Source organism: Balaenoptera physalus (assembly GCF_965194825.1).
Source record: "Balaenoptera physalus genome assembly, chromosome: 11".
Taxonomy (NCBI): Eukaryota; Metazoa; Chordata; class Mammalia; order Artiodactyla; family Balaenopteridae; genus Balaenoptera; species Balaenoptera physalus.
The window spans coordinates 27,890,927-27,918,816 of NC_138896.1; the positions used below are offsets into that span (position 1 = coordinate 27,890,927).

Consider the following 27,890-nt stretch of genomic DNA (forward strand, 5'->3'; position numbering starts at 1 on the left):
ATCGGGAGCGCTCCCGCGAGAGCGCAATGAGATTGGCTGGAAAGAGGGTGGTGTCGGCCTACGCCCCCGTCCCGTCCCGCTGGCCTTTGCGTTTGCTTGGTCGCAGGCCCAGCTTTGGGGACCTTTTACTTGTAGGGCTGGGGGCGCCGAGGTCCAGCCGTCCTCTCCCGCATCCGCGGTCCGAGATAGGCCGACCCGTGAGTAAGACCGTGCACCTTGAGGCACGTCAGCCTTTCAAATCCCTCCATTCTTCAGACTCCTCTCTCCCCCCTTACCTGTCCTCTGAGCCTCGGTCCTTTCCCTCCTCCCAACCTCCCAACTTTCTCCTTCTTTACTTTACGACCGGGAAGGGATCCCACTCTCCTCTACTTGCTTCTTAGGTTTAGATTCTCCACCGGCCGCTCTCTTTCAGCGAGGGGGAGTCCGGAGGTACTGCAGGATAGAAGGTGCCTTTAATGTCCCAGAGGCCATGTCGCCATCTTCCTTGGCCCCCCAGGCACCCCGAAGTTTCTCTAGGCCGAGGGCGATTGTAGATTTCACAGGGATGTGCTGGCTTCACAGCTGCCTCCCGTCTAGGCCGCGGTGATTGTGAGGGTTTTTTGTAAGAGGTGGCGGGAGTGGAAGTGTCTTTCTGTGTACAGATGAAGGTAAGGTTGAGAGGGGGAAAGACAGGTCTAAGTTGACATGAAAGTGTAAATTACTAACTTGTTCTCATTTTTATCTTGAAAGTGCAATCCTTCATAAGCTCGAAACTCAATAATCTGTTTGTGAATTTGTGTCGCATTTAAAATCATTTGATGATTTTCTCCCAGTATTTTCTTATGGTTAATGATTTATTTATGCTAATAGTACAATTAATTGGCATGCTGTATGCTGTCCTCTCCAAGCTAGCTTTTCTTGAAGTATTAGTGCGGAACCACATGTAAACAAACTTGGAAGTTATTTGATTCAGAGCTGTATGTAGGTGTTTTACCCGTATTTTTTGAGGGTGTGGGGTCAGGCTTGCTTCATCGTTGCTCTTTAATACATTCTAACCATCAATAACTTATTATATTTGCTTTGCATGTTGCTTCTTTGGATGCTGAAGCCTCTCTTGATGGATATGAGAAGAATGCAGAAATCCTGTTGCCATCAGCAGAAGTTGTGTTCTTATCTAAAAGTGATGTCTATTTCCAACCGTTACCAATTTGCCATGCGATTTTAGGAAGTCACTTATATAGGGCTCTTTCCTATCATTTATCCAGGTTTAGAAAAGCCCTACCTGTATTTTGTGTGAAATGAGTTTGATATTATCTGTCTGCAATCTAGTCTCAGGCAGTTTTCAGATTACTTTTTATATCATTACTACCCTAATGGTTCAGTTATAAATTAATTATTTTTCTCACCCACCTTTTAAGCTGGTACCTGTAGTTTATGGCTCACATGAACTTGGATGACAAGGACCCCATGGATTTAATAGAATAAAAATCATTATAGTTAAAAAAAAAAAGGAATTGTTTTTGTTGTATTTCTGTTTCGACTTTGTTCTATGCACTTTTTAACTAGTTGAACACATTGCATGTACAGTTTTTTATCTTTCACTTAATACTTTTTGAGCCTATCTCCTTTTTTAAGAAACCGTGCATAACATATTTTAAGCTTTAACTTACATATAATATACTTACAGATAAGTGCACATATCATAATTGTAAAATTTGAGGAATTTCCACAAACTGAAGACATCTTTGTAATAGGAATTCAGATCAAGACCATCACCCCAAAGCTCCTTTCTTGCTCCCTTTCTCTCCTAGTCACCATACATAACCACTCTTCTGACTTCTGACATCAAAGATTAGTTTTGCTGAAGTCCTAAACATATTTTAATAGCTATATAAAATTCTGTAATTTGTATATACTGTAATTCACTTATTTCTTCATTGTTAGACATTGATGATTCTAAGTTTTCTTTACTACAAGTAAAACTATAGGGACCATGTATTTTATCTAGTAACTTTCCCAGGACTGATGGCCCTCAGTGGAATGGCATAATCATTTCAGAGACTTTTTGTGCGTATTGCCAATTTGCTTTTGGAAATAGTTAAATCAGTTAATACTCCCACCAGTGGATTGTCTTTTGTTTCACAACTCCCTAACAAATGTTGAGTATTCTTATTTTCTTTTAAGCTCCACTAAATTGATAGGTAAGAAATAGTATGGAAAATAGAATTTTAGGCTCACTTTGCTGTTGCCTTATCTACTACATGGCATGATGACTATATTGATAAAATTTGCAACTCAAAATCTTTTAAAATACTAGGCTCTACATATTGAGACTGTATGACTCTGACAAGGATTTAGTAATTCAGGTGAACAGTTACTGCTTTTCTGTGTGGAATTTTGATCAAGCCACTTTATTTCTATATTTCTCTGGACTTTAATTTCTACATCTGTAAAATGATGAAATCGGACTTAGTTACCTAAAATGATGAAAAAGACTCTGCTAATTATCAGGAATATACAGCTCTGATGTTGAATCAGTTTATAGAATAGAGGAGAATATATACAGTATATGAAATTTTATATACGTGTGTTTTGCATAAACGTAAAACATATATAAAGAAATATATGAACATAAAAAAAAACAACGTTCTAATATATTGTATTGTGGGAGATTATAGATGTATAAAGAGGGAAACAGAGCTCTGTGGTATGGATTACTGAAGAGGCCATTTAGCTGAGCTTGTAGTTTCAGGGACAGGCTGTGAGTATATTAGTTAAATGCTTCCTAGGTTTAAATGCTAGCTCTTCCGTGCCTCAGTTTCCTCATCTGTAAAATGGGGATAATATTAGTACCTATTTCTTGGTGCTGTTACGAGGATTAAAATTGCTGCTCTACATAAAGTCCTTAAGGAGCGCCTGTCACATAGAAAGCCCCACATACTGGAGGTGATGCCTTAGCCAAAGAAGAGCATCTAGGTCGATGGAAGAGCAAGAGCATGTCACGGAACTTTGACGTATGCAGGGAACTGTAGATAATCCAGTATTTCTAGAACACAAAATGTGTAGAGATCAAAGAGGTGATTCTGAGAGATAAGCGGGGATCAGGTCATGGGGGCCTTGAATACCTGTTTCGTTCACCACTTTTTTCTCCAGCGTCCAATGCTGCCTGTCATAAAGTAGGTGTTAAATAAAAACCTTTTGAATGAAAAAGTTAGTTAGGAGGCTATGCTCAATCCTCTACGTGATGCAGAGCCTTTGAAAAATTTTAAGAGAAGTGTGATACATGATCATGTTTTCATTGGTGTCAGTGTGTAGAGTGGATGAGAGGTGGTAAGGTTGGTCGGTAAAACCAACTAAGAGTCTCTTGAGGAAGAGGACTAGAACTAGAACAATGATAGCAGTTATGGAAAAGAGGGACCAGAGTTAAAAAATATCAGGTGGAGGGAGCAGCAGAGGAGAAGAGATGAAATCATACTAATATACCCTTTCTTTTTCTTTTCCCTTTTCACCAAAAACTCCTATTTTACTGCTCTCTTATAAATACATATGCACTGTGTTTCTTTTTCTAGGTCAGTTCTTGTTCCTGTTGGGTGTTTTCCATGCTCCATCATGTTGAGGGCTAAGAGTCAGCTTTTTTTGCTTTCACCTCATCACCTGAAGCAGCTGAAAGAGTCATCAGGCTCCAGGCTTATATGGCAGCGACTTCTGCATCAGCAACAACCCCTTCACCCAGAATGGGCTGCCCTGGCTAAAAAGCAGCTGAAAGGCAAAAACCCGGAAGAATTAATATGGCACACCCCAGAGGGGATCTCCATAAAGCCTCTGTATTCCAGCAGGGATACCAAGGACTTACCTGAAGAACTTCCAGGAGTAAAGCCATTCACACGTGGGCCATATCCCACCATGTACACCTTTAGGCCCTGGACCATCCGCCAGTATGCTGGTTTTAGTACTGTGGAAGAGAGCAATAAGTTCTATAAGGACAATATTAAGGGTGAGATTTTAGTGAGACGTAATATTTATGATCAAACATACACTTCCTCATCTTGGTTGTTTTGAAGGGAGGCTGGTTAATCTCTATAAAGGTAATAGTCACTTTATAATTTTGTAGTTAAGGCTATACTCTGAAAAAAATGTTTTTCAACTTCCATGGTCAAAAAGATAGATGACCCAGAATAAAGTGCTAAATTCTTGAGAGTAAACAATACTTACATGCACATTGTGTAAAAGGAATTAGGTGAAGTTGTATGAAGAAGAGAGACCTTGGCTTTGCCTTTGAGAAGCTTTTACTTAAAACCATCAGGATAGGAATTGGAGGGGAGAATGGTTTAAGTGATGGCCAAAGAAAGGAATAAACAAATGATCATGTACAAATTTCAGTTTTTTGCATGGTTTTCATGATTCTGTTTCCCATATTTGAACGGTCAAGACAAGAACAAAAATAAATAAGCGAGCATACAAATACTAAATTATGTTAACTATATACAAACAGCCATATGTTTTCATGAATCTTAAATATATTTCTATCAAAAATTGTTAAGATAGGGCTTCACTGGTAGCCCAGTGGTTAAGAATCCACCTGCCATTGCAGGGGACATGAGTTCGAGCCCTGGTCTGGGAAGATCCCACATACCACGCGGAGCACAACTAGGCCCGTGCAGCACAACTACTGAGCCTGTTCTCTAGAGCCTGCGTGCCACAACTACTGAAGCCCATGTGCCTAGAGCCTGTGCTCCACAACAAGAGAAGCCACCGCAATGAGAAGCCTGCGTGCCGCAACGAAGAGTAGCCCCTGCTCGCGGCAACTAGAGAAAGCCCGCAGGCAGCAATGAAGACCCAACGCAACCAAAAATAAATTAAAAATAAAAAAAAATCGTTAAGATAAAATCTTGAGATGGACATGAGATATATGACATGTTTGGTTCCATCTATCCTTTATTATAGTGAAGTCTGGAATTCACTTTGTGCATCTTAGCACATGGGAAACAGCAGACTTTTAGTAGGAAATGAAGTATTTTATTTAAGTTTGTTTTGAACATAAAAAATGTTTATTATAAAAGTATAATGTGATGAGATGAATCAACACTAAGTAGTGTTAAAGAAAATCAGTTTACTTTGATGCCAGACTCTAATCCTACATTATTTTTCTTTATATATTTAGCCGGTCAGCAGGGATTATCAGTTGCCTTTGATCTGGCAACTCATCGTGGCTATGATTCAGACAACCCTCGAGTTCGTGGTGATGTTGGAATGGCTGGAGTTGCTATTGACACTGTGGAAGATACCAAAATTCTTTTCAATGGAATTCCTTTAGAAAAAATGTCAGTTTCCATGACCATGAATGGAGCAGTTATTCCAGTTCTTGCAACTTTTATAGTAACTGGGGAAGAACAAGGTGTACCTAAAGAGAAACTTACTGGTACAATCCAAAATGATATACTAAAGGAGTTTATGGTCAGAAATACTTACATTTTTCCTCCAGAACCATCCATGAAAATTATTGCTGACATCTTCCAATATACAGCAAAGGTATCCTTTGTGGTTCTTATAGATTTTGCTATAGTTCTTTGAATGTAGGAATTTTTATAAAATGCCATAGCCTAATTTGAATTTGGTAATTGAGTCAGAGTAATAGTTGTAGTATAGAGTCAGGGTGTGGGTTTTGTGTTTATGTGTGTGTATTGTTAGTTTTTAGTTTTTGGTCTTTAATGTACTAGTTTTATGGTCTGTCATTACCTATGGGACTCTGGGCAGTAGACATTTATTGTATTTTCTTTATTGTTAAAATTTTTATTCTCTGATATTTGTTAGAATCAGGGAGGGCTTATAATTTACACTTCTTTTATTTCTCTCCAAAGTTCAGATTCAGTTGTGAATAGACACTGGTGTCAGACAGATAGGGATCAAAATATTAGCTTTATTTCTGCAAAAAACTGGATTAGAAGATAACGCTTATATCTGCAACCACAATGAGGTCCCTAATATTTCACCCCTGAACTAGGTTCATTTTCCCAAGATTGGTGGGAAAATAAGGTTCTTGTAGTATTCCTATATTAGCAGCAATCCTTCTACAGGGAAACATAAAGCTTCTTCATTTCCTCTGAGTAATTCATTTATATTTTCCCCCATCATTCCCATTTTACTTTTTGCTGGCAATGCTCTCTTCTTACCTACCTTAAAATTAGACCATTATTTCATAGCAAAGGGCAAATCTCTTCTCCATCATCAAACCTTTTTTTTAATCTCTTTACCTCTTGTAATTGCTGTTATCTCAGAACTCTTGCTAGCATTGCCTGCTCTCATTTGATAAACTTTATACTTTTCAATTTTATTGCTTTTCATAGATTCCATCTGCTCACATGAATTGTATAGAATACACGCCTATCACCTTTTTCAATTTCAAGAACACATGCACAGGAGGATTGATTTGAGCAGTATATGACAAACACACACACACACACAAATAGCAGTAGCTTTAACTAAATAGGAGTCAATTCTGTTTCAACTAAAAAAAGTTGGAAGGTAGACTCAGAGTCTTGGTTGTATGGAAACACTGCAGTCGTGAGGATTCCAGCCTCCTTTCATTTGGCTTCTCTATTGTTTGTGTGCCAGCTCATGATTAAGGAAGTAGGTGGGCCGGCTGTGTTTGTGTCGGGAGAGGGACCTAGCCCCTCTGATTAAAGGTGAACTTCCAGAAGGAACAAACCAAACTTCCACTTATATCTCAGTGGACACAAAGAGAGAAGATTGGAAATGTAGAACACTTTGGCACTGACTGTATGGTTCAGGTACAAGAGGAGAGTGGAGAATGGCTATTGGAGAGGATAGTACCAGTCTGCTGTTACGTACTTGGGCATTTAACCTTGTGAAACACTAATGTCATCTGCAAGTTCAAAATTGCTTTATATAATCTTTCGTATAAGTGATAAAAGTGCCAGTTTCAGATATTGATCGAGTATGTTATTTGAAGTAACTAAAGTTTTATATTGTTCCTCTAAAAAATATTTAATTGTGACAAAATACACATAGCATAAAAATTACCATCTAAGTATACAGTTCAGTGGCTTTAAGTACATTCACATTGTTGTGCAACCATCACCACCATCCAAATCCAGAATTCTTTACATCTTGCAAAACTGAAACTCTGTACCTATTAAATAATAACTTTCCATTCTCCCCTTCCTTCAGCCCCTGGCAACCACCATTCTACCTTGTGTTTCTATGAATATGACTACTCTAAGTACCTCATATAAGTGGAATCATACAGTATTTGTCTTTTTGTGTCTGGCTTATTTCACTTAACGTAATGCCCTTAAATTGCATCCATTTTATAGCCTGTTTCAGAATTTACTTCCTTTTTTTAAAAAATTTATTTATTTTATTTATTTATTTTTGGCTGCGTTGGGTCTTCGTTGCTGTACGCGGGCTTTGTCTAGTTGCAGTGAGCGGGGGCTACTCTACGTTGGGGTGCGTAGGCTTCTCATTGCAGTGGCTTCTCTTGTTGCTGAGCATGGGCTCTAGGCACGCAGGCTTCAGTAGTTGTGGCTCGTGGGCTCAGTAGTTGTGGCTCGTGGGCTCTAGAGTGCAGGCTCGGTAGTTGTGGCTCATGGGCTTAGTTGCTCCGCAGCAAGTGGGATCTTCCCGGACCAGGGCTTGAACCCATGTCCCCTGCATTGGCAGGCGGATTCTTAACCACTGCACCACCAGGGAAGCCCAGAATTTACTTCCTTTTAAAGGCTGAATAATATTCCAATGTTCCCAGTGTTTCTACTATTCTTAAAAAAAATTCTGCTATTAAACTCCTCTCAGTAGAGAAGCACGTTTGTTTCCTTCTCGTTTGTAACTCCAAATATATTCAAGTAGTCTCTCAATTCCATGTAATTCAATCCCCTTATTGCTTTTGTGATGAACATTTTTCAAGCACTCTTGGTTAGTTATAAGTAAAATATTTGCAAATGTAAAATACAGATAATCCATACCATACACTAACAACAGCTAACTTTTTTTGAATACTTATTGTGTACTGGCATAATACTGTACTAAGTTGTTTAGATGAATCGTTTCTTTTAATCCTACAACAATTCCATGAGGAAGGTAGAGTTATTATCTATTTTAGAGTTTAGGAAACCAAGGGATAACAAGGTTGAGAAACTTGCCGACAGTCTTCTGGCTAGTTAAGTGACATGACTAGAATTTGAGCACTCTGACTTGAGTCCATGTTCTGAACCAACTGTAATGAGTGTCTGATTTAGTTTTTATTATTTTATCTTTGGTTAATTCTTGGAAGGATAATAGTTTTTTGGTTCTGCAGGTTCTGTGTGACATGTACCCCACCTAACGTGACATTTTAGGGGGATAGTGGATTAGTGGTTGTGGTAGAAGGAACCTGTCTGAATTATCCTTAGCATTAAATGTCACAGCAAATCAAACTGAAATCTTTGATTTTTAAGCCATGCATTTTTTCCTGTTTTGATATATAGTACTAGCACTGAATCATTTTCTTTTTTTACCCACTGTGTACTTATGCATATTCAATGAGTTCATTCAAATAAGATAATTAATAACTAGTTAATAATAATTAAATTTATACATCTTCAGCAGATTCTCCCAAAAGTTTGAGGTCTTAGGACCTCTTATGAGGTCGAAGTCATGAGTTTGGAATTAAAGATGTCGTCATTCAGTTCTTGGGCCAAAGGTTACATTCCTAACCTCAGCCAGCTAATTTCAGAGTTTAACTTTTGGTGCTAAATGATGGTTGGTGATTCTTTTTCACTAGAAAAATAAAACAGGTACAGTCCTTACAGTGGTTCATTGGATCAGCCATTTTAATTGGAAAGTGAATTGAATGTAACTAAACGTTAAATATTTTCAGTTAATATTATGAACTAATTAGTATATCTGAATCGAATATCATTTTAAAATAATATTGTCTTTTAGAAGATAGACTTAATAGAACCTTTCTTATACTTTTATTTACAGTTGTATTTTTTTATTATTTTATATAGCACATGCCAAAATTTAATTCAATTTCAATTAGTGGATACCATATGCAGGAAGCAGGGGCTGATGCCATTCTGGAACTGGCCTATACTGTAGCAGATGGGTTGGAGTACTGTAGAACTGGACTCCAAGCTGGGCTGACAATTGATGAATTTGCACCAAGGTGAGTAAATTAAACTCCAATATTGCCTCAACATTAAGAAAGTTCACAGGACCATTTTATGAGTGTATAGCAAAATATATTGATAAAAATGAATTTGTATATATAAATATACCAGATTTTTTTTTATGTTTTATCTGAGTGATAAAGAGAGAATAAGCCAATACTGTTTATAATTAAAATTCAGAATTAAATTTGACTGTACTTCTTGGTAAATTAGAGGAATTTTGGCCTCTGCTGTTCAGAGAACACAATTAACCGGCACATTTGACAAATAATATTAAAATGTAAATATGGTTTTCAAGACAGATTTGCTTTTGTTCTTTTAATATTTCCATTTTAAAATACAGAAGTCATCTATTATTACAGGCTTAAGGTTACTGAAGTACATATGCTTTGATTTTAATTCAAACTAAGTTGCTTGAAATTAAAATCTGAGCTTTTTGTGTGTATGTGTGTGTGTGTGTGATACAATTAATTTCCATTTTATAATCAAATTCTGGACTTTACTATTTTAGGTTGTCTTTCTTCTGGGGAATTGGGATGAACTTTTATATGGAAATAGCAAAAATGAGAGCTGGGAGAAGACTCTGGGCTCACTTAATAGAGAAAATGTTTAAGCCTAAAAACTCTAAATCTCTTCTTCTAAGAGCACATTGCCAGACATCAGGATGGTCACTTACTGAGCAAGTATGTATAACATTTAAAGTGTAGAATTTTAGTAAAGTCATATATTTTCTTCTAAGCAACTTGGCATAGTCAAGAAACAGATTTAAGAACTTATCTGCTAATATTTGAAAATCATAATTATTCTGAAGCGTAACGCATGCTTATATTTGTTTTTACACAAATTATAATAAATAAATAAAATTGGCCCCCTCTAGTGGTTAACAATATAAAATCATTTAAATCTTAGCTTACATATAAGGCTGTGTATTTTACTTTTTTAAAAGTAAAAATATGTGATGAGGAGGAAGAAGTACAAATTATAATTTAAGTAATATTGTCTTAAATAATTTTAATGGTTAAAATTCTTAACACAAAACTTCCTCATTAAAATTTGATTTTATACCTACACATTTTTTTACTATAGTTGTGTTTAAATAAGCATGCATGCAAACAAGCCATTTAAAAACTATTATCACTTGGGTAATCTATTTAAATTTCATTTCATTAAAAAATTATGTGGTGATGATCTTTTTTAACATGCATTTTCTTTCCATATTAAATTATTTTGATACATTAAAATAATTTATAACTTTAAAGTTACATTGCTTTTATAAATTTAAAACAAATATAAACTAGTAGTCTCCCTATTAAATATGATTTCAGGTACTTGTAAATGGAGAAATATAGATTTCAGAGTTGGAAAGAACTTTAGTAATTGTTTTTGACTTAGCCTCCTCATTTTTACAGCTAAGGAAGCTGAAGTTCAGAAAGGTCCAATGACTTGCCCAAATCACAGTTAGGAACAGAATGAACTAGAAGTCATATTTCTTGTCTCATAGTCCATTGTTCATCTGTTTTATTAATCGTTTATTAATAAATCATTGCCAGTTTTGTGTACCTCATTAGGGTAGATACTTCAAGGTATACAATAATTAGGAGATAGTGAATTATGAAATGAAGTATGTTAATTATCTAAGTAGACAAAGTATACACTCATGATGCACATATAGAAGACTATTTAGGCAATACAAAAATAAGCACAACAAATACTTCATATTTCAGATGATTATAAGAGGCGATGTTTTAGTGCCTAAGCACAGACTAGATCCTTTGGCTCTTAATCCTAAGTCTGGTTTGTTTACTAATTTGTCTAAATTTACTAGATATTCTGAAGACTAATACAGACTTTGGCAAAGAAAGTATGCATCAGCCACTGCTTAATCATTGTCATCTTTTACGGCTGCAATATATATCAATTGTTGCCTTGTTTTGTTTTGGTTTTTTGCCTTTTACTAAATGTTTTAGGATCCTTACAATAACATCATTCGTACCACAGTAGAAGCAATGGCAGCAGTGTTTGGAGGGACTCAATCTTTGCACACAAATTCTTTTGATGAAGCCCTGGGTTTGCCAACTGTGAAAAGTGCTCGAATTGCCAGGAACACGCAAATTATTATTCAAGAAGAATCTGGGATTCCTAAAGTGGCTGATCCTTGGGGAGGTTCATATATGATGGAATCTCTCACAAATGATGTTTATGATGCTGCCTTGAAGGTCAGTTTCTCCTCTTTGAAACTTTGTTTATAAGATTTACAGATTTATAAAGATTTATAGATTTTTGATTTATAATTCAAATCATTTGTAGATTTATATCAAGATTTATATTCAAGTGTTTCAGAGAAAAGGGAATTTTATATTTGATTTTATAGTATTTGAAACTTAATTTAAAAATACATTTGTATTTGTATTAAAGTATTTTATTTCAAAGAGTTAAGAAGACAGCTAATGTTAAAAGACTATAACAAAAAAGCAGGGGCTTCCCTGGTGGCGCAGCGGTTGAGAATCTGCCTGCCGATGCAGGGGACACGGGTTCGAGCCCTGGTCTGGGAAGATCCCACATGCCACGGAGCAACTGGGCCCGTCAGCCACAACTACTGAGCCTGCGCGTCTGGAGCTTGTGGTCCGCAACAAAGAGAGGCCGCGACAGTGAGAGGCCCGCGCACCGCGATGAAGAGTGGCCCCCGCTCGCTGCAACTAGAGAAAGCCCTCGCACAGAAACGAAGACCCAACACAGCCAAAAATAAATATAAATAAAATAAAAAATTAAAAAAAAAAAAAAAAAAAGCAGTCCTTTCTCCTCCACTTGCTTGTTTTCCTGCTTCCTTGAGTCAGCTACATCTTTTTGTTTGTTTTTATCTCCATGTTTTAAAATTACATGTATATACTGTTTGTTCTAATTCAATCAATTTTAGACCTTATCTACTGCTTTGCTAGTATGGTAGCTTTGTATTTTAGCTCGATCTTGTCCGTTCTTTCCTTTGTCCCATATTACCAATATAATTATATCTCAATGTAAATCCTTCCTGAAGTCCTCTATATTCTCATTTGATTTAGACTGGTTTCTCTCTAGACCATTGCTGTCCTTGACCTTCCCTTTGTCATTATTGTCAGAATCCTTTTCACCTCTGCTATGTTGAATCTGTGTCCTGAATCCTGTCTCTTTGTTGATTATCCCTTGTTATTTTGAAGCACATCTTATGGGAACCTCCTAAAAATGGTGCATGGGAGATGAATTAGTTGAAACTTTGGATGTTTGAAAACTGTCTTTATTCTACTTTCATATTTAATTGATAGTCTGGGTTTGAAATTTTTCATTTGGGAGTTTGTAAGCAAATTTGTAAGCATTCACCTACTTTTTATTCTAGCTTTCAATATTTCTGTTCAGAAATCTGATGCTATTCTCACTCAGGATGTTTCTTTCTGAAAGTTTCAGGATCTCTTCTTTATTTTTGTGTTGATGTACCTTGGTGTGTGTATTTTTTCCTGCACTGTCCCCTTTGGTGGACATTTTTCATCTGGCCCCTTTTTCATGTTCTCATAGCTCTGGGAAATTTGTCGTGTATTATTTCTTTGATAATTTCTCTCCACTCATTTTCCTTTGGTTTCTCTTTTTAGAACTTATGGTTATCAGGTAAGGACCTCCTTAAATGATTTCTGACATTTTTATCTGTTCTAGAGTGCATCTTTGAGTTTTTGTTCTGGTTTTTTGGAGAGTCATCAACTTTTATCTTTCTACTTAAATACTTTAAACTTTATATATCGTATTTTTAATTTCTGAGAGCTCATTTTTGTTTTCTAATTTTTCCTCTTGCATTCATACTAGTTGTTTCATTATTACAGAATCTCTTCTTCTTTTTCTGAGGATCATTATATTTTTTGAAGTTTTCTTTTATATCCTGTATTGTCACTGTTTCCTGTGTGTGCCTTTTTGTTTGCAGTCTTATCATTCAGAATGTAGGTTTTTGTTTCAGTAAGACATCTTATCCTTGCCTCTCCCTGTACTTGATATTTCAAAGTCCATTGCTTCTCTAGGTCAGTAAATTTTTGTTTTCCTGACAGAATGGGAGAGAGGTAGTTGCAAATTCTCAAGTAGTCCCCTTCTTTTTAGCTTCCTAGAAGATTCTTGGCTTCTGTTGAATCCAGTACAGGTTCTTCTTTCTTGAGTCCATCAGCAGAAAGCCAGTTTGACCTTGCTCCTATCTATGAAATCGTATTCCATTCCACCATCCATTTTCCATTGTCTCATGTATATATGAGGCTGTGATTGAAAGTTTAGGTGTTTCTTGATGTCAGTAATGCTAGAGTTATATCATTACTCTGCTGCTCACATCGAAAAATAAAATGGCATTTTGAGATGTATTTTTTAGAGTATTTATGTAACCATGAAAACTTTATTTATGTAATTAAAAATAAAAATTACAGAATTAGTGTTATCTTTAGTTGGCTTCTAAGACTTAAGCGAGAGATTTTGTGTTTTCCAAAATATACTTGTTAGTTTTTCTGTTGTCTTTTTAAATAATTTTAAACACAGAATGTCTTTTTTCTTATTGGTATAATTGGCATATTAACATTGTATTAGTTTGTATACAACGTAAGGATTTAATATATGTATATATTGTGAAAGGATTATCAGAATAAGTTTAGTTAACATCCATTACTACACATAGTTACAGATATTTTTTCTTGTGATGGGAACTTTTAAGATCTATCTCTTAGCAACTTTCAAATATATAATACAGCATTATTAACTCTGCAGAATTTCTAATTAATGCTCTGTTGTTAATTCTTTTCTTATGAAACATTAAATTTACCACTAAAATAGTTTATAATTTTATTAACATTAGTAATTATATAACATAACACATTTGTATTGTTTATTAAAATATTGTCATATTCTCCTCTAGTTTTATTAATCTGTTTTTCCTTGTTAGCTCATTAATGAAATTGAAGAGATGGGTGGAATGGCCAAAGCTGTAGCAGAGGGAATACCTAAACTTCGAATCGAAGAATGTGCTGCCCGAAGACAAGCTAGAATAGATTCTGGTAAGATAAAGTAGAAAAGTTTATATGTGAAATCCAGTATTTAAAAAGAAATATTAATTTCTGTTTGAAGATAACATATAAAGTTAGTAAAACAAAAATTATAGAAAAATGAAACTTGGATAAAATGTTTCTCATGAATCTATATGTATCTATCTCTGTGTATTTTTGCACGCCTGGATGCACATGAGCAAACATATGTACAAAGTATGTGTGGAGGTTTGCCCACTTATTATGTGTATATATGTGGGTAGATATCTCCACCATTTTGAAGATGACATTATTATTGGTCATTGTGCTCTGCATTGGACTATTCATTTATTTATTCATTCAATCAGCCAATACTTTTTTAGTCTTTAGTATTTGAGACACTGTGCTATGTCTGGGCATACAACTGTGAATGGGACAGACATGGCCTCTACACCCATAGAGCTTACATTTTGGTAAGAGAGAGAGAAAATGAACAAGTAAACAAATAAATAGACAAAATAATTACAGATTATGGTAAGTTTTATGAAGAAAATAAGAAAAGAGGTATATCCTGAGGTAGGATATACCTCTTTTCTTGGCGGGATGTCTTTAGCTAGAGTAATAATCTGGTAGTTTGAGGCAAAATATATTTATAGTGTTAAGGAAGTATAATTTGTAATTCTGGTTTATCACTTATAGATTTTAAGGGTATTTTTTGTTTAAAAGTGATTGGCTGTAAGAGGATTCAAGAAAATATTAGAAAAGCCATTGCATGTTTGTTTTCTACCTTATAAATCTTAGTTGGTAGCTGCTACTACTGTTTTAATTTTGTAGTGTCAGAAGAGAGTTTATCAGAAACTCTGGGAAGGCATATAGTTTGGGTGAATAATCAAAGCCCTCCCTTACAGAGATCCTGATATATACCTGTCTTTTCCCCTCCTATCCCCATTCCATATTGGTATTCACTGATCTATATTGAAATTTCATTAAGAGTAAGAATACTACTTAAAAATATCAAACTTATAAGGAAAATATGTGTGGTGATCAGAACATTACTGTTAGACAGTTATTTGTGAATAGAATCTACATATTATTTTCCTCTGGGAGATTAACAGGTTCTGAAGTAATTGTTGGAGTAAATAAGTACCAGTTGGAAAAAGAAGAATCTGTGGATGTTCTGGCAATTGATAATACTTCAGTGCGTAACAAGCAGATTGAAAAACTCAAGAAGGTAATGACAGCTATCATAGTTTGAGCGCTTTCTGTGTGCTGGGCACTGTCCAAGCCCTCACGCTGTCCTGCTGCATTGTTAGAACCACCATATGAAGTGTGTATTATTTCCCAGCATTTTAAAGGTAAGGAAACTAAAGATAAGGGAGATGGAGAAACTTGCCCAGGATAAATAATTAAGCATCCAAGACTCAAATCTCTAAGTCTGTTGACACCAAACACTCATGTTTTTAATCATGATATCTGCCTCTGTGACACTTAAACGTTCTTATTAAAAACCACACCATAATAATAATGTCTCCTATAATTTACACATTTGAAGTAAGGCTTAGATGATTATATAACTCACTCAAAGTTAGAAACAAAATTAAGTTCAGAGTCCATATTTGAACCCAGGTCTTCTCACTGTAATTTATTTCCATGTTCCTGATACTACTGTGAAAGAATCATTTGCTTTCAATTTAAAAAAAAAAAATTCAAATATATTTGAATAATGCTTTAGTAAGGTACAGTTTAGAATGAAAGATATTTAGATTGAAACTAGAGAACTGTTTTAACTTTTAATTTCCAGTTTCTCACTGAGATGAACCAAAGTATATAAAATACTAAAATAGATAAAACATATTAATTCTTACTGCTGTAACTTATATATTTCTATTGTATGAAGCTACTTTGGCCTCTTAATCTCTGGCTTTAGTAATTACTGCTATTTCTAAGGCAGGAAAGTTGAAGTTCCTTAATGGTTTTCTCTGTTAACTTTCCCTATGATTGTTTAAGATAGGACTTTTTTCCCCTCAGTTCAGATGTTCTTTAAGAATCCAGTAGACTTTGTCCAGTTAGACTGTATGTGTAACTTTCAACTTCCATTTGTTTTTTCTGTTAGAGTTAATGGCAGATGTTTAATGATATTATTTCCTTTTTCACCCTCATTCAGGAGACAATGACTCCTCTCCCACATTTTTGTCATTTTTTAAAGGGTCCTATTTAGGATGTAGCATTATATTTCCAGTGGTCACAAAAGTCTCAATATTTATTGTATTTGGAAAACTGCTTTTTTCCTCACTTGTACTTAAACTCTCTTAAACGCACAGCTTGAGGGCATCCACTTACCATAAATGATATCTACCTTATTTTGGGTAAGAGTGAGAAATTCAATAATGATAATAGATTTGGGTTCCTCCTTGCCTTTAATATAAATTTTCTAACCCACCTCTGCTTATAGATATGATATAATTTTAGTGGCATCTTAGGCAGTATCATATTTTAGACTTCTTTACAGGTGGTGAAAACTTGTAAAAAATTGGATTTTAGGTAACTTTGTTTAGGCAGGTTGTTAGCAGAGCAGAATAGAGCTAAGACCCAAGGGAAAATGTTTTTGACTACACTTTTCATTGTCTTTCTCTCTCTTTTGCAGTATTTCTCATTGTCTCTGTCTCTCTTTTTCTCTTGGGATTATTTTTAAGTAGAATAGTGATATACATACATATTATTACCAGTAGACTATTAATTAGCTAAGGGAAACTTAAAATATAACTAAAATATTCCCTAAGTTGTAATCTATTAAGTAGCATGTACTACTTGGGAGGGTCAGCACTATTATTTATTATTGCCCTGCTTGTTTCTGAATTATCAGTGTTATACAGAATTTAGTATTATTTTAGGAAGTCCTTAAATGTTGAGGGAATGAATAAATGTAATGAATATCAATGCTAGGGTACATATTATTCTCTTCTATTTTTTTCTTTTGTTTTTAAAGTTAGGATTATGGAACAATTTCCATATGATATAAATAAGAGTATAATCTGATCTCTGTTTTATTCCCTAATCACATAAATGGTCCCTTTCCTTACCCTTTTCTGTAAGGTCAAATCCAGCAGGGATCAAGCTTTGGCTGAGCGGTGTCTCACTGCCCTGACTGCATGTGCTGCCAGTGGAGATGGGAACATTCTCGCTCTTGCAGTAGATGCAACTCGTGCAAGGTAAGGATATGTAAGTTTGGAGATTTCCACATCCTAAAAGTTGACCAGTTTAGTTTTTCAGGGTGTACTTAAATAAAAGGCTGATTCTATAAACCATGTGAGCCTAAAAGAAAATATTGGAAACCAAAAAAAAAAAAAATTCTTGTTTTTCTTAAACATCTGTGCATTTAAAACATTCATACATTTTGAATGGAGTGTATTAATATTCGTGTATTTCCCTGTGGCTCAGGACATTCGAAGCTATTATAATAAACCTGTGTCACTGATTTGCAGGTTGAAGTTTGATATACTTTCAAGGATAGGGAGACATTATTATGTTGGACAGTAATCAAACCTGCCCTTTGTCCAAGCTGGACAGTATCTCTGTCTTCCAAGACTGTGTACTATGTAGACATCTCTGAAAAGATAGTCCAGCATAAAGGCAGTCAGTGCTTTGCCTTACAGAACATGCAGAAAAGCAAGTGACACAAAAACTTTTCTCCCAATATACGATAATGTCACTAAATAAATTATTTTTGCTTTTATTGATTATTGCTTAATATAATGGACTTTTAAGTTGTTTCAAGTGCTTAAGGGATGGAGTGAATAGTATATTGGTTGTTTTTTTGTTTGTTTTTCAGTTTTAATTTCTTTTTTTTTTTTTTTTTAGTTTTAATTTCTTAAAAGAAATAAGACGACTGCTCTGCTTAAAATCCTTCAGTGGTCTCCCAGTCCTTTTAAATTAAAACTTAATCTTACCGTGGCCTGCAAGACTGCTGGATATGATCCTTGCCTACCTCTCTGACCTTGTCTTATCCTACTTCCTTTGTTATGCTGTGTACCAATGTCCTTCTTTCTATTTTTAGAACATAAAACTTGTTTTCCTACTTCTCAGAGCCTCTGCATTTAGCATTTCCTTTTCAAACACTTTTCCCTCTTAAGTTCCCTTGCATGTCTCTTTCTCATCATTTAGGTCTTAGTTCAGAAGGTGTATCTTCATATCTTCAATATCCCTAAAACATTTTTCCCAAACACCTCATTCCATTTTGCCTATTTTAGTGTCTTTATAGTACTTATTACCATAAAATTATCTTATTAATTTATTTGTTTGTTAGTGCATTATCTGTATTCCCTGACTAGATGATAAATTCTGCAAGAGCGGGTACTTTTGTTTTTTTTTTTTTTTGGTCTTATTTATCACTGTATCTCTAGCACTTAGCAGTGTTTGGCCCATATTAGGCACTCAAGACATGTTGAATGAATTAATAACCAAATGGAATATGCTAAAAGATTTACTTTTTATCAAAAAATATCAGTAGGAATATTGCTCTTTGCCCATTTGTATTGTTAAGCAGTGAATTATTCAGTAACCTTTAGATACTTGTCTATTAGTAGTTTTTAGGTCATTCGGTCATTTTTCAGTAAAGGCATTCAGAATCATTTTTTTTCATAAGTATTCTGAGGAAAGATCCTATCATGAATGCAGTAGAAAGCATTCAGATTTAGATTTTTGACAGCCTATTTTTGACTTAGGTAAGAAAATATGTCTAATTATATTGAATGTTAAGTTAAATAAATATTTTTATCCCAAATAATGATGTTAACAGAACTTCCATTTAATATTTTAGATGTACAGTTGGAGAAATCACAGATGCCATGAAAAAGGTATTTGGTGAGCATAAAGCTAGTGATCGTATGGTGAGTGGAGCCTATCGCCAGGAATTTGGAGAAAGTAAAGAGATATCATTTGCTATCAAGAGGTAATATGTGAGATTTCTTAAACCAGAATGTCATCTTTTCTGTTAACACAATCCCCATGAATCTACGGTGGGCTTAATTTTTTCACATACCACTGGAAAATATTTGACTTGTACTTTCCTCTTAATCTGTAGCTTTACTAAAATAATATTTTGAACTTTCACCACAGTCCCCTTTAGGAGTTTCTCATTTCAAGCAAATGTTTGTTTAACTAACATTGATATTGCTTCATATCCTCCAGGTACTTAGATTTCAATCTCCTTACGACGGTACATTTTCATATTTTCTGAAGTTTTATTTACATTGTTTAATTGCTCAAATAATTATAAAATCTTACTTTTCCTATTTGAAAGTAAATATTTGGTTGCCATCTGTGCATAAATTAAAATCACTCGTCACTGGACTGACAGTAAATAACTGTCAAACATGATTTGGAAATATGAATTAATATAAATTGATCATGCTTCTGAAGTGAGTAGTAGCTTCCTGATGATTGGTTTTCTCAACCACTGTAATAAATTTTCCATGAAAAATATTATGTCACTACTCATATATGAGATAAATATCAAAACAACCAAGGTGAAAGTCATCGAAATGGAACATTTTTTTTTCTTTTAACAAAAATAAATTTGTTTCTTCGTGCTTTTTCATCTGAGGCGTAAATTTATTGATTTAAGCAAGCAAGTATTTTGATTATACATTAAGATACCACATTGAGGTCACCTTGGGGGAGTTCACACTTGTGAAGGGTAAGTGAGATATGGACAGTTCAAAACAGCTAGGAGTCATGTATATGTACAAATACTTCTGAAGGCATTTTTTAGTTTATATTTAACTATTTCTGCATATTGTACTCTGGGGACTGTCTTAAGTTGTAAAGTTGTTATTTCCTTTTCTTGCTTCACTGTGATGTTCTCAGTGTTACAGGCTTACAGTCTGTGCCATCTTTCAAATTTTTTTCTAAGGGGGGAGATGGTAAACATACTCAGGCTTTAATGGAGTTCTTAATGTGAAACAGAGATATTAACAAAATATGAGTAAACAGATTAGATGTTTTAAATAAACTTGAAAGATTTACTGCAAATAAATTAGAGTCTTATATCTTACCTTTGGACAATTAATATATAACTGTTGTATTTTAAAATGTTCCTTAGGGTTCAGAAATTCATGGAATGTGAAGGTCGTAGACCTCGTCTTCTTGTGGCAAAAATGGGACAAGATGGACATGACAGAGGAGCAAAAGTTATTGCTACAGGATTTGCTGATCTTGGTTTTGATGTGGATATTGGTCCTCTTTTTCAGGTATTGAAAATTGTTGGGAGGAATTTCAAGTACTATTGCTACATACTGCGGATAGGTTAACTGGAATGAAGACTAAAGAGTATTCATTGCATTTTCACCAGGAAAGAAGTAAATCTTCCTGAAGAGGCCCAGCCTTTATAGAGTCTCCCATAAGAGTTTTCCCATTTGGGATTTTAAAATACTACTCTAGAGAGGCTAGAAGAAATTGTTACTATAAAGAGTTAGCACAGACTTCTGGAGATATGTCCTGAACTGTGTTGGTAGATAAATATATAAATGTGTTTAGAGTCTTAGGCGTTTAAGGTGGGTTTTGTTAAGAATCTCAAATATGTTTCAGATTAAACAAATAGTATACACTGTATTTAGATTGCTTTCAGTCTTCCTCGAAGTTGAATACTTTCCCATTCTACTTTTTTACTTACATTTTGCTGTCCTTTTGCTTTAGTTAGTTTGTTTGTTTGTTTTAAATAGTGATCAAATATAATGCATTTTCAATATTTAGTGGTTAGCTTTTGGGAAATAATTTTTCATAAAATAAAAGAATTTTAAAAAATTGTTGTCAGCCATTGGCATCTAAAGGAATTTCTCAAATAACCAAAAGTTTATTTCCCCATTATATACCATCTGCAAAAATATAATTTGTCTTTTAGTACCACCAACTTTGTTACCATAATTCTGCATCATTAAAATAAAAACTTATCTGTGGCTGAAGGTACAATCATGCAGTTCTCTGATGACTGATTTAATTAAAATTAGATTTGATGTTTTTAAAATTGCAACATTTGATCATTTAAAATACAGTTTAATTTATATAAACATAAGGCATGGAACTGAATTGTTTAAATGGAATTTTTTAATATAAATTTATTTATTTATTTATCTATGGCTACTTTGGGTCTTTGTTGCTGCACGCGGGCTTTCTCTAGTTGCAGCGAGCGGGGGCTACTCTTTGTTGCAGTGCACAAGCTTTTCACTGCAGTGGCTTCTCTTGTTGCAGAGCACAGGCTCTAGGCGCGCGGGCTTCAGTAGTTGTGGCATGTGGGCTCAGTAGTTGTGGATCTTGGGCTGTAGAGCGCAAGCTCAGTAGTTGTGGCGTATGGGCTTAGCTGTTCCTCGGCATGTGGGATCTTCCCGGACCAGGGCTCGAACCCATGTCGCCTGCATTGGCAGGCAGATTCTTAACCACTGTGCCACCAGGGAGGTCCCTAAGTGGAATTTTAATCTAATCAATTTTGGTAGCATGGATGATATGAATAACAAATCATGCTTAAATTAAATGTCTTACCTCTAAGAAATCAATAGCAGGAATATGCACATTTTTAAAGGTTTTAATTTCGTGTGTTAATATTTTTCACAGACTCAAGGTTTTACCAATATGTTGTGTGACTTACCTAGAGATCTTCTTGAATGTGGCTCCATTACTGAGTATAGAATCTTTTGTTTCTGCACTAAAATTATGAGCCTTAAAATCTTGCCAACTCAGAAAATTGACAGATTTTGATACTATTTTTAGTGCTTATAATTGTGCAGTGGTTTCTCAGGTGGCCTTATCCTTTCCAGTTGTCTCAATTTACATTATATTTACAATGAGAAACTTGTAGGTACTTTTTATATGAAATGATTTAAATATATGTGTACAGTATCAAAGCAATGTCACGGACTCATTACAGAGCAGATATTATCTTCGGTAATTCAATTCATAATTGAATGTTTGAAAACATCCTTTATGATTCTATATCCCAATGGTTAAATTAGTTAATAAATGAGAGGCATGCCCTCCTTGGCACTGTCCTTTCTCTTGTTTATGCACTTTCCTGGGTGCTGCAGCCCCTTAACTAGTTTCTATAGTTCTTACCTTATTTTGCTCCATATATTACTGTTAATTCTGTGTTTCCATGGGAGAATGAGGTCCTGGAGCTTCCTAGTCCACCATCTTGTTCTTTCCCATTCTATTTTAAAACCTAAGGCTCACTTTTTCATGTTGCATTTTATGTTCAGTCTTTTACTTCTTTATAAACCCTATGCCATGTTACCTCTCAGTAAATGTTGATAGTGAAGACAACAGATATATTTTTTAAAAATTATAATGAAGAGATAATATATATTTTGCCTATATTCCTACTTTATCTTGAACATTTTGGGGGGGACTATATTTTGGTGTAACTTAAATCTAATTGATAGTTTGTAGTGCTAGAAGCAGATATAGCCCTGGTGTTTATTATAATAATTGGATGAGTTAGTGTTTGATGATGAAGTATGAAGTTATATTCACTTCAAGATTTTTAATGAGGAAAATCTTGGAATGTTGATTGAAGTAGTATAACACTTTAGAAACACATTTCGGGATAAATAATGGTTTGCCTCTTTACTTTTGAATTGTTCAGACTCCCCGGGAAGTGGCCCAGCAGGCTGTGGATGCAGATGTTCATGCTGTGGGTGTGAGCACACTCGCTGCTGGGCATAAGACCCTGGTTCCTGAGCTCATCAAGGAACTCAGCGCCCTTGGACGGCCAGATATTCTCGTCATGTGTGGGGGGGTGATACCACCACAGGTATTGTTCATCTCCTACATTTTCTAGTACCATGATGGGAAACCTGAGTAGCTTATTCGTAGTTCTTTAATTTTCTATATACTTTCTCTAAAAATTTGTTGCAGATTTAGAGCCAAATCATTTCCTAGGTCATTTACTAAGTAAATTCTATAAAAGTGGTCCATGTTGTTTTCTATTCAGACTATATTATAATTCAATATGCATAATTTGATTTAATAATACATAATGCTGTATGAGAGAGTTGCCTCCCTACAAACTAGTCACCTAGTTAGAGATCTATCTTCTTTATATTCAATAAGCAATGATGGAGAAGGAACAGGATAAAAGTAATAAAATCTCACAACTGGAGTAGCGAAAAATGGTGAACACACAGTGACTATATCAGCCCCTCCCAAGAGATAGAGTGAGCAAGCACCCCTTGTCCTAGCAGTGGAGCCAGTCCTTTAGTCAGTCAGTCGGTAGCACTTACTTCTGTTGTTTTAGAGTCACTGCCTTGCCATTTCCTGCCTGTTCCCATCCCTAAATGTGGCCTTAACTCAGCACTGTATAAATTACATGGTCCTGTAAGAGCCCCTTTTTCATGAAGCTAATTTGATTGGGGTATAGTTTTCTTAGAGCCAAAAATACCTAATTCAGACATAAATGGAGTCAGCCTGTCCTAAAAATTATTGGCTGAATGGGGCAGAGGTGGATTCTTGAACAAAAAGGTAGATCCTCTTAGGAAAGGAGAAATGGATGCTAGGTAACAATAATGTCAATTAATTTATTAAGGGGGCAGAGACACCTTCCTGATAAGTTAAAATAGTTAAGATATAAATTGGGTCTATTTCCAATTTAATATTTAATTATATCAAATTTTCTTTTTTTACTAAGAATGGAAAAAGTATTGAGTTACAAGAACTTTACATGAAACTGCTCCTAAGTAAATGATTCATACATACTATAAAGTCCTCACCACTATACAGCAGGAATCTGTCAGTGACATGTGACCTTGTGCCCATGTCTACAATTGTTTTCCCTCCATTACAACTCAGAATATAAAATAATGAATTTATACACTACTTAGGAAATGAGAAAATACACATATGTATGAGGTAGTGAGATTGGTGACAACGTGGGGCTGGCGACCAAGCTGTGTATTACTTATTCTTTCTAACAACACAATACTTAATGTGGTACAGTCAACACAAAACTGCTTTTGTTAGCACATTTGCTCTTATCTTCATAAATATAGTTTACTATTTGGGAATATAAAGGGCTTTTAGTCTTTATTGCTGTCTGTCTGTGGAATACTTCTATCTATATTGCAGTTTTAGAGTCTACAATCCCTAAGCTCTTGGGCATGATATTAAAATTTAAGAACCAAAATAATTAGGCAGCACAGAATACTGGCATTGAAATATGAATTGAGAAGAATTGCAGGCCTGTTATATAAGTGAGCTGACATTTTCAAGAAATATATTTCGTATAAGTCTCTGGATATTTAAATTACCTGGAACATCTGTAGGTGTTTGCCATACTTTTTTCCCCATGAGTTTAAAGACTAAGGATCATATTCTATAATGACACACTTGTGTGTTAACATGGGTATCCTTTATAATATAATTATATATCAGTTAACACCCATGCATTTTTCTCATTATTTGTTTTCAGTAAATATATAAAATGTTGCTATTATTCAACTGAAAGTCTCTTAGATTTTAGATTAGAAAGCACTAATATATGGCGGTTAATCAAAATGATTGAGCCATTGCCATTGTGGAGCTTATAGCATTAAGATGTTAAGTGCAATTGCAGAATTATGGTATTACAAGAATATTATAAGGAAATAATAGAGATAGAAAAGAAGTAGCTGGGGGATAATTAGCATGACCATGTAATTAATCATCCAATGTGATCACTTTTAAGAATGAGAATGAGTACGACTAAAAAGGGTGCTGCAAAAATAATCCAGTTAAAAAATGGACAGAAGATCTCAATAGATGTCGACAGGTACATGAAAAGATGCTCAACATCACTAATTATCAAGGAAGTGCAAATCAAAACCGCGAGATATCACCTCATATCTATTAGAATGGCTATCATCAAAAAGACAAGAAATAACAAGCGTCGTCAAGGATGTGTAGAAAAGGGAACCCTTGTGCACTGTTGGTAGGAATGTAAATTGGTGCAGCCACTATGGAAAACAATATAGAGACTTTTCAAAAAGTTAAAAATAGAAGTACATATGATCCAGCAATTCCAATACTGGATATTTATCTGAAGAAAACAAAAACAGTGACTTGAAAGATATATGCACCCCCATGTTCATAGCAGCATTATTTACAATAACCAAGACATGGAAATAACTTAAGCATCCATCAGTGGATGAATGGACAAAGAAAATGTGATACACACACACACACACACACACACACAGAGGAATATTATTCAGCCATTAAAAAAAAATGAAATCTTGCCATATACGACAACATGGGTGGATCATGAGGGCATTATGCTAAGTGAAATAAGTCAGACAGAGAAACAACAAATACCACATGATCTTACTTATATGGAGAAGAACAGATTGGTGGTTTGCCAGAGGCAGTGGTAGAGGGTGGGTGAAATGGGTGAAGGGGGCCAAAAGGTACAAACTGTCAATTATAAAATAAATAAGTCTTGGGTATATGTGTACAGTATGGTGACCATAGTTAATAGTACCGTACTGCATATTTGAAAGTTACTAAGAGAGTAGTATGTAAGTAAGTAGTACCTTAGAGACTAAGGACATAGTACTAAGTAACTAAGAGAGTTACCAAGAGTAACCACAGTTACTAACCACAGTTAGTTAGTAACCACAGTTACTCAGTGTGTTACAGAGTTTTAAGTATAAATCTTAAAAGTTCTAAACTCAAAAGTGCACACACAAAAAATTGTGTAACTAGGGTGACAGATGTTAACTAGACCTACTGGTGATCATCTTGCAGTATATACACATATTGAATCATTAAGTTGTATACCTGAAACTAATATTATGTGTCAATTATACCTCAATAATAAAAAAAAAAAGACTCATGGGAAAAAAAAAAAAGCTATTGCAACAGTAAGCACAAACCAGAATGTCCTGGAAATATGATCACCCTAGTGGATGAGGATCAGGACTTTAAAGCATGTCCTAAACTTGATACAGCTACAAATATTCTGCTGTTAAAACAGTCTAAAGCCTGGAGCAGTATTTGTGCCCTGGGAATCTTTTCACTCAAACTTTGTGTAAAACTAACAAGCAGCAGCAGCAACAACAGAGAATTTTTTAAAATGAGTTAATTTTCATTTCTAGAAAATCGAATTCCATCACGAAGCCAAATTCAAAGTACTACACCATTCACTAGCTGTAGACAAAATTACCTTGGAGGAAATAAATAGCCTTGTAAATTTAAAGCTATAATGTGTTGCTAAATTTAACACAAATAATGGCAAGTAGTAAAAATTTAGGTGAGAGAAAATTATGGTTTAGGGCTCAGAAGTTCTCAGTTGGTGGACCATACAGCTTCCCACCACAAACAACACACTGGGGTGTTTGGAAAATGGGCGGGATGTCTTTTGTTCTTTTAATGTCTTGGAGTACTAACGGTGGTGCTAGTGGCAGTCCCAATCAAGGAAGAATTTTTCAGCCCCAAATGCCAAGAGTGTACCGGATGAGAAAGCTTGGGGCGTTGGGGATAAAGAAGAAAGGACAGCATTCATTGTCCTTTTGTTTCATTTTCTTGAAATTAGAAATATTGTCTGTTCTACTAATTAAATTCTTTCAACAGGATTATGAATTTCTATTTAAAGTTGGTGTTTCCAATGTATTTGGTCCTGGGACTCGAATTCCAAAGGCTGCCGTTCAAGTGCTTGATGATATTGAGAAGTGTTTGGAAAAGAAGCAACAATCTATATAACATCCTGTTTTTGTTTTAGCTTTCTAAACTGTTCTTTCACTAATGATCAAAGAAGCCACGTCTTCAAATTATTCAACACCTAATATGTGCTTTCCTGAAAGCTTTACATTCAAGTACCTGACTTATAAGAATGTTGTTATGCTATAAGTGTGTATGTATAGTTTCACTTTAATTTTAATTTTAAAAATTAAAAAAAAATCCTTTAAAACTCTCTATAAAATTATCCTTAAAAACTCTCTATAACATATGCTCAATACTTTGTCAGAAACTCTAGACAAAGGTATTATTTTTTTTAAATTGTGATATTTATTTGAAAGATTTCTTATAAACCTATTTACTTTTTATTTTAAGAATTAAACAATGCCTAAAAAAAAATCTGACTAGTCCCATTCTTTAATTTAGTTTTACATTGACTTGAACACCAGAAGATGTAATCCCTATATATAAAATAATTATACCTATCTTGGAAAAAATAATGGGAGTGTTTATGTAGGGACTATATTGTGATTGTAGTCCTCAGCCAAATTCTACCAGAATTACTTCTATAAGTGTATTAAATCAGACCCAAAGTTGGAATGGGGAGGCGGGGGGGAAATGGCAGAATATTCCTTCAGGTCTGACTTTACTTTCTTCCTGAACGTGAACACGTGACCCTGTTTTTGCTAGGCTTGGCTTAAGACTCAGGAGAGTGGATCTTTATGAATAGTCCCTAAAATGAAAGTGCACAGGCTGTTACCATGGCTTCCTCCAGAATGATGATGTGAACCGGGAGTGTAAAAGGGCTATGGTGTCTGTATCTGAAAAGACAGTGGTGTGATTCAGTCTGAGTCTGAAGGCTTGAGAACCAGGGGAGCCTATGGTGTAAATCCCAGTCCAAGGGCCAGAGAAGAGATGTCTCAGCTCAATTAGTGAGATGGAAAAAAGTGGTGAATTCCTTCTTCCTCCAATTTCCTTCCTCCTCCAGGCCCTCAACAGACTGGATGGTGCCCACTCACATTGGGGAGGGCAGTCT

The 27,890-nt window shown here is 35.0% G+C and overlaps 1 protein-coding gene across 4 annotated transcripts; it reads left to right on the plus strand.

The window, feature by feature from the left end:
* The first annotated feature begins 17 nt into the window (after positions 1-17).
* Positions 18-27,258, plus strand: MMUT (methylmalonyl-CoA mutase). 4 transcript variants are annotated; one of them, XM_082411628.1, is made up of 13 exons: positions 18-197; positions 3,549-3,973; positions 5,141-5,508; positions 8,985-9,142; positions 9,658-9,829; positions 11,114-11,362; positions 14,080-14,191; positions 15,274-15,389; positions 17,252-17,367; positions 18,975-19,106; positions 20,259-20,406; positions 22,791-22,958; positions 26,750-27,258. In XM_082411628.1, the coding sequence occupies exons 2-13, from the start codon at positions 3,589-3,591 to the stop codon at positions 26,876-26,878; spliced, it is 2,253 nt and encodes a 750-aa protein (XP_082267754.1). In that variant the 5' UTR covers positions 18-197; positions 3,549-3,588; the 3' UTR covers positions 26,879-27,258. The 4 variants fall into 4 exon arrangements, with proteins under 4 accessions (XP_082267754.1, XP_082267755.1, XP_082267756.1 ...); XM_082411629.1 differs by having other exon boundaries at positions 83-221; XM_082411630.1 differs by having other exon boundaries at positions 84-201.
* The last annotated feature ends 632 nt before the right edge of the window (positions 27,259-27,890 follow it).